At 52.4% G+C, this 7,394-nt stretch overlaps 1 protein-coding gene across 1 annotated transcript; it reads right to left on the bottom strand.

The window, feature by feature from the left end:
* Positions 1-6,100, bottom strand: Grwd1 (glutamate rich WD repeat containing 1). Its single transcript, XM_042700408.1, has 7 exons — positions 5,897-6,100; positions 5,311-5,428; positions 5,022-5,187; positions 3,256-3,469; positions 2,999-3,141; positions 2,249-2,446; positions 1-688 (listed from the first exon to the last, which is right to left on the bottom strand). The coding sequence occupies exons 1-7, from the start codon at positions 6,081-6,083 to the stop codon at positions 371-373; spliced, it is 1,344 nt and encodes a 447-aa protein (XP_042556342.1). The 5' UTR covers positions 6,084-6,100; the 3' UTR covers positions 1-370.
* Between the last annotated feature and the right edge of the window lie 1,294 nt (positions 6,101-7,394).

Consider the following 7,394-nt stretch of genomic DNA (forward strand, 5'->3'; position numbering starts at 1 on the left):
TTGTCATCTGCCCATGGGGCCTCACGCTGGGTTTTTATTGACTCCTAGGGGCCCTGGGCCCATACCCAACAGGCCAGACGAAGAACCTACACCCCAATCTTGGGGCAGCTGTGGCAAAACCCCTTAAGTCTCTGGGGAGACTGGCCATCGACACTGGGTCCTGGACAGAGGGCAAAGTCAGAAGTGTGCCTCAGGCCACACCTGGCCATCCAAGTCTGGTGACAGGTGGGGTCTTTGTCCTTCAGGAAACACAAACCCACCAGAGCCCCTCACTGAGGTGGGCAGCACAAGCCCTTCCCGGGGAGCTGGCTGCTGGGGCCGCACGCCCTACAGCTTGGCTAGGGAAGCCAGTGCACTCTAGGTGGCAGCCTCAGACGCTGATGGTACGGAAGATGGTAAAGCCGGATAGGGCAGTGCTGAGCAGGACCCCTGGGCACTGCGGGTGCCAGTGCAGCTCCTTCAGGTCTGTCTCCCCCTGGTGCACGAACAGTAGCTGCTGCGGCAGTGCTGCCAGCCCGGGGTCGGCCTCCATGTCCCCCGCCTCGGGATCCCGCTCCACGGCCAGGTCCCACTGCGTGATCTGGTTGTCTGCACCCGAGGCAGCGAAGACCCCACTGTCCTGGGGGTGCCACTCCACAGAGGTAATGGGGGCCACGTGCTGCTTGAAGGTGGCCACTGGGGTGCCCGACTATGGGAGAGGATGGGGGTCAGTCCTGGGAGGCCACTCCTTGAACCCCCCAAACATGAAATAACTCAGAGCAAAGGTGGTAGGGAAGGTGTCTGGTCCTTGAGGCTGCGGGGAATGGTGATCTCGCCTGCAAAGCAGCCCTGCCTCAGTTTCTCTTGCTATAAAGGATGAGGTAATGACAGCTCTACTGGCTGTGTGCAAAGTTGAGGCTCTAAAGGGGCAGACTAGCAGCCTCCGACACTCCAGAAACCCACAGTGCCAAGGCAGCGGGGGACTGAAGTCTAACAGCCCCAGACGCTGCTGGATGGATAGCAGCAGGAAGGTCTGGAAGCTTCCCCAGGGAAGATCCTATACAGAGCTGATGACACAGCCATGCAGTGAAGGAACAGAGCCAGGTGGAGCCCAGGCTTTGTCCAAAGGGACAGCAGATGCCGAGACACTGCTGCAAGTCCCTTGCCTAAGGAACCTCTCAGCTCTAGTCAACTTCTAGCTTAGCTAGGGTCAGGCACTGTGGTTCACACCTGTAAACCTGGCACTCACAAGTCTAGGACAGGATTGTGAGATTCAGGCCAGCCTGAACTATCAAGACCTTGTCTTAAAAAAAAAAAAAAGAAGGGGCTGGGAAGGTGGCTCAGTGGTAGAGCGCTTGCCTTGCATGCCTGAAGCCCTGGGTTCGATTCCTCAGCACCACATAAGCAAAAAGGAAAAAGCTGGAAGTGGCGCTGTGGCTCAAGTGGTAGAATGCTAGTCTTGAGATGAAGAGCTGAGGGACAGTGCCCAGGCCCAGAGTTCAGGTCCCATGACTGGACGCCCCCCCCGCCCCCCAAAAAAAAAAGGAAAGAAAAAAGAAAACAAGGGAGGGAAGAGATAGTAGGAAAAAAAAAAAAAACCAAAGGAGGGAGTAACAATGTTTGACAAGAAATGTACTCATTACCTTACTCATGTAACTGTAATCCCTCTGTACAGCATCTTTACAACAAAATAAAATTTAAAACCAAAAAACAAACAGGGGCTAGGAATGTGACTTAGTGGTGGAGTGCTTGCCTAGCATGCAGAAGCCCTGGGTTTGATTCCTCAGAACCACATAAACAGAAAAGGCTAGAAGTGGTTCTGTGGCTCAAGTGGTAGAGTACTAGCCTTGAGCCAAAGAAGCTCAGGGACAGTGAGTGCCCAGGCCCTGAGAAGCCCAGGACTGGCAAAACAAAACAAAAACTCCCCACAAACCCCACACAAACTACAACTCCTGAGAGCTCGTGAGCCCACAGGCCCTAAGGCCAGCTACCCATCAGCCCCATGGGCATATGGAAATTATAGTCTCAGCTGCCTCCAGCCCCTAGCATCATTGCTCCTCAGTTGTTCACAGGGTGGATGGAGGAAGGGCTCCACACTGGCCACACCCATTCTCTCTCTCAGCCTCAGTTTCCTCATCTGTATGAGGAAGGCACTGGGACTCCAATCCCAGATGCATTCCCAGTTCTGGTGAATATGACCAACTAGGCCATTTAAGAGAGAAAACCCCAACAAATCTCCAGCTGCCAGTTGTCCAAGACAGGAGATTACCTTGAACTGCCGCAGGTCCCAGACTTTGAGGGCCCCGTCATCACCCCCACTGAGCAGGAAAGGCTCCCTGCGGCTCCAGCTGATGACGTTGACATCTCCATCATGGGCAGAGGCTGTGGTAAGCATACAGGCTTTGCCAGGGGCTGCCCGGATATCCCAGATGCGAATGGAAGCATCAGCTGAGCAGGAAGCAAATACCTAGGCAAAACGGAGTGAAGTCTAAGGATGCAGGTGGAACCCCCAAATCAGAACTAGTGGTTGATGGGTTCTACCCTTTTCTGCCCTTCTTTGGTGGTACAGGAATTTGAACTCAGGCACTTATGCTTGCTAGGCAGGTGCTCTACCACCTGAGCCACACCCCTAATTAGTTTTTACTTCAGTTATTTTCCAGATAGAGTCTAGTATTTTTATCCAGGGCTGGCATTGGACTTCAATTCTTCTACTACCTCTTCCCTGAATATGCTGGGATTGTATATGCACACCATCATGCCTTGCTTATTTGTTGAGATGAAGCCTTGCTAAATTTTTGTATAGGCTGACCTTGATTTCCTTCTCCCCAGTAGCTAGGATTACATGTGTGTACTACTATTCTTGGTCCTCTCTCTTATAATGTCTCCCTGCCTAGATGTTAAACTGAAATCTAAATCTTTCCCATGCCCTCAGCTCAGCCCACTTTTCTCCAAGGCCCCAGATTCCAGGTCCCTAGCCTACTCCCAAAAGCCCGGCATCCAGCTCCCACCCTTCCCTCACCGTGTCTTCAGTTGGTGACCACTGCAGGTCTTCAACAGAGCGTGTGTGGCCCACAAATGGTCGCTGGTCCACGTGCCAGGAGCCACCGTCTGTAGGTGTCCAGAGGTGGATATTCTTCTGACAGTCCCCGGTCAGCAAGCGACCTGGGCCAGGAAATGACATCAGGCTACAGCTCACTGCCCTCTCTCAGGTCTGGCCTGCTGCAGATGCCACTTCCCATGACTTCCCTGCACTGTGTACAAACCAAAGGGACTTACCTTGTACCCGGGGGGACCAGTCAAGAGCAAAGCCCTCGCCCATGTGGCCAGCAAAGGAGAAGATGGGCTTCACCCGGGCCTGCTCATCCCGGAGAAAGACTGCCAGGGCTTGAGGGTCATCTACCACCTGCAGAAGTCGCCTCAACGCAAACACCTCCACCTGGCCCTTCTCTGACCACACTCCAACTACAGGTTCCTCGCCCAGCCACGAAACCTGAGGAAAGGGGTGCATGAACAAGGAGAGGATGCTCAGGGTGCTGAACACATCCCCACAACTCTTGAGGAGCAGAGCCATTCCTTCCATCCTCAGGGACAGACCCACAGCTCCCAGAGGGACTGAGAGATTGGGTCAAATCCCTGCAGTGGGAGACTGAGGCAGTGGAGCAAGAGGATGAAGCTCAAAGAGGCTGGGAATCAAGGCTGTAAGGTCCAGCGGACTCAGGCTCCTGGTCTGGTAACCTTGCAGAGGCTGGAGGGCTCAACGTTCAGTCCTCCCATCACTTTGCTTCCATTTGCTCATTAGGAGACACCCCTGCCCGCACCAGCCTGACACCTGAGCAGACTCCTTCCCTCTTCACCTAGAGCCCAAAACTTTGGGACTCATTCTTGACTTGTTCCTTCTCCCTCACAGCCAACACCTATGCTGGCTACAAGCTACTTCATTTGGGTATAGTGGTACCCACCTGTAATACCAGCTACTCAGGATGCAGAGGCAAGAGAAATGAGAATTCCATGCCAGCCTGGGTAAAGTTACTTTGAGACTTGGTCTCAAAGCAAACTAAAGGCTAAGTGTGGTTTAATTCCAGCTCTGGGGAGCTAAGGCTACAAAGGTAGCCTGGGTTATTAGACCTTGACTGAAAAATATCAAAACAAAATCTCCAAAGTAGGCAGTAAAAAGCTATGGCTGGAAGCATAGCTCAAATAGTAGAGTATTAGCTCAGTAAGCAAGCTGAGAGAGCAAGCATGAGTTCTAACCCCAGAAACTTTAGCTACATAGCAAAACCTTGTCTCATTAGGCCAAATCCAACCTAAAACAAGCAAAAGCCTCCAATCAGGTCCTGAATAAAGATTCAACAAAACCCACACATCTCAGATTACCACCAGGTGCTGTTACATGTTTCATTTTATTTTCAGATCAGCAGCATCAGATGAAGTTTTATCAGGATTTTTTTTTTTTTGGTCGGTCGTGGGGCTTGAACTCTGGGCCTGGGCGCTGTCCCTCAGCTCTTCAGTTCAAGGCTAGCGCTCTACCACTTGAGCCACAGCTCCACTTCCAGATTTTTTTTTTATGTGGTGCTGAGGAATCGAACTCAGGGCCTCATGCATGCCAGGCAAGCACGCTACCACTGAGCCACCTTCCCAGCCCTAGATGAAGTTTTATAATTGATACCATTTAACCTAAGAGAAAAGTGAATTTAAAAAAAAAAAAAAAAAGCCATCCAGGCACCAGTGGCTCACACCTGTAATCACAGCTATTCAGGAGGTTGGAAGCCAGCCTGGGCAGACAAATCCAAGACTCTCATCTCCAATTAATGACCAGAAAGTAGGGTTGTCCCTTGCTAAAAACTTTTTTAAAAGTAGGCTGAAGGCATGGCTCAAATGGTAGAACACCAGTCAAAAGCCCAAGAACATGAGTTCAAACCCCAGTGGAAAAAAGAAAGTCCCCACAGTCTAAATATCAAGTGTGTAATGACAACTACTACAATACATGGGAAATATAAAACTATACCAAATATCTGCCAGAGACTCCTTGGGAGGATACCTACTCGAACCCGGTTAATGCCACCGTAGTGAGGCACCATGGCTAGCTCCAGCTGAGGTTTTCGCTCTTCCTCCTCCTCTTCATCCTCCTCCTCCTCCTCCTCTTCATCACTGCCCTCCGAGGGAGGGGCCTTGGTCCCGTGCAGATTGTGCATCCGAAGCAACATCAGCCTGGGGAAGTATGGGATCTCAGGCACTGGATGCCAACGTGTTTAAGGAGGAGGGAGGCTGGTCACCCCGGGGCTGAGGGTAGGTAATCAGGATTGGGTCTGGGAAAGCCGAGGTCTCACTCACCTGTTGCTCTGGGCACTCTCTGCCTGGGTCCCCGCACACAGGTAAAGGGTAAGGGGGAATTCTGTCCGATTGTCTCCTAGGTGATCTCGGACTATGTCAAAGCTGAGGCAGGGGGCACCTAGAGAGGAAAGGCACACGCAGGGATGGATTTAGGTCAGGACAGAAGTCACCCTCCGACTCCCTCAGAGACCAGCTGTCTCCTGCGTGATGTCACCGCCCTTAGACGTGAGCTTTCTCTCTGTTTTCTTTGGTCCTGAGCAGCTCTAAAGTTAGAAATCCCAGGATCAGGCCGGGCACCAGGGACTCAAGCGAGTAATCCTTGCTACTCAGGAGGCTGGGATCTGCGGATCACGGTTCAAAGCCAACCCAAACTCATCTCCAATTAACCAGCAAAAAGCCAGAAGTGGAGCTGTGGCTCAAGTGGTAGAGCAAAAGAGCTGAGGGACAGCGCTCAGGTTCCGGGTTCTAGCCCCAGGATAGGCACAAAAAAGGAAGAAATGAAGTAAAAGAAAAAAAACAACAACAACTCCCAGGATCTGTCCCCTTTCCTTCCTCAGGACCCCGGAGTCCGGACCCTCAGCCCTACCAGTCTGCGCACGGTGGTACAGCACATAGGCCTCCTCGTCCATAACCAGCTCCTCCCCTTCGCGTAGCGGCGGCCCCCGGCCCGGCAGGTAGACCTGGGCTGGACCCTCGGAACCTGTGTCACCGGACTCGGCTTCCATGGGCTCCCCGGTTTCACACGTGCGCCGCCGGCCCTTGCGCGCCGCCATTTTGGAATCCTGTCTCGGACGGCGCTAGATAAAAGCGTCACTTCCGGTCTCGCCTTTCTTCAAAGGTCCGCCCACCAGTACGCGGTTACCTCGGAAACCGCCCGGCCCACCAATTAGAGGGAGAGATGGAGAACTGTGGGGGAGAGATGGAGAACTGAAGAGCTAAAGGTTAAAACTGTGGTGGTGGTCCCGCGAGAGAAAAGCCTGTAGGTGCGGAGAAAAGGTGTCAGCACCGTGACCTTGAGGCGTTCTTCCGCGCGACAGTGGCAGGACTTCCTGGGAGTCGTAGTTTTACTGCTCTAGCGTTCCCAGCCGGTCTCCCTCCGCCCCCCCCCCCTTGATTCCCAGGGCTATCTTTCTACTTAATTATTCATGTATGCAGACTTGAGCGCTTACTGGCGGGGAGACTACGGGATTTTGCTCCCTGAGGGACCCATAAAACTGGTTTCTTCTCTTCTCCCTGTTATGACGGCTTTAATTTATTCCAAAGTGCTTTCATTGTAGACAGCCTGGACATTAAGTGTAAGTTAGTCGGTTGAATCTACCCTCTAGGGACAGTCACTTGTCTAACCAGGCGTCCCCTGTACAGCCGTGGTCAGCGAGCACTTAATCAGAAAGTCCGTCCTCTGGAGGGAGCTATTACAAGTGCTTGGTGCTCTCTTTTATCACCGTCGGCACCGGCGGGTTGGCTAATTGGTGCTATGAAATGTTAGATCCTCTGGTGAGATTAACGGCATTCTAGAGGTGGAGATTGGCTGGGGTGCTCACACACTCTCCTCCCTTGCATGAACAGGAGGTTAGGAATTTAGCAAGACAAGTCTTTGCTGCCTGTAGTCGTAGGAAATGGGACTCTGGGTTTGATCCCTAAATATTTCCTATCCTGGGTCTTTCTTCACCACTCTGTGTGTGTGTGGTGGGGGGGGGGGGCAGGTTTCTCTCTGCTCCCTTCTTGACCCCTCTTCTCCTTAGGTCTCTTCTCACCTTCTCTTCCTTAGTCTTTCTCCCCCACCCTTTCAGAGTCTGTTCTATCTCTGCTTGTCCTGTGGGACTTTTCTCAGAGTCTGCTTCCTCCAGAGATTTTTTTTTTTTTGCGGGGGGGGGGGGGGAGGAACTAAAAGACAGACACGGAGTTCAGGCTTGGAATGAGGAGGCATTAAAAACATGGTTTATTCCAAACACTGCAATGGTGGGAGTGGGGAATGGGTTAAGTGTGGGTTCCCAGACCCTCCCGTCCCCATCCCAGCCCCAGACCCGGCTGGAGATCTGGAAGGAGGAGGCTTTTATTTTTTTTTGGGGGGGGGGTCTGCTGGG

This window comes from Dipodomys spectabilis, unplaced genomic scaffold (genome assembly GCF_019054845.1).
Source record: "Dipodomys spectabilis isolate Male_0828 unplaced genomic scaffold, ASM1905484v1 ptg000266l, whole genome shotgun sequence".
NCBI classification, from domain to species: Eukaryota; Metazoa; Chordata; class Mammalia; order Rodentia; family Heteromyidae; genus Dipodomys; species Dipodomys spectabilis.

What these genes read in the sequence shown, in the direction of transcription:
- Grwd1 (XM_042700408.1), bottom strand. Translation starts at nt 6,083, where the DNA reads ATGGCGGCGCGCAAGGGCCGGCGGCGCACGTGTGAAACCGGGGAGCCC. An exon ending in GTGGCATTAACCGGGTTCGA is followed by an intron (nt 3,470 to 5,021) that starts GTAGGTATCCTC and finishes CCCTTTCCTCAG; the next exon opens with GTTTCGTGGCTGGGCGAGGA. An exon ending in CTGGTCCCCCCGGGTACAAG is followed by an intron (nt 3,142 to 3,255) that starts GTAAGTCCCTTT and finishes TTCCTGGCCCAG; the next exon opens with GTCGCTTGCTGACCGGGGAC.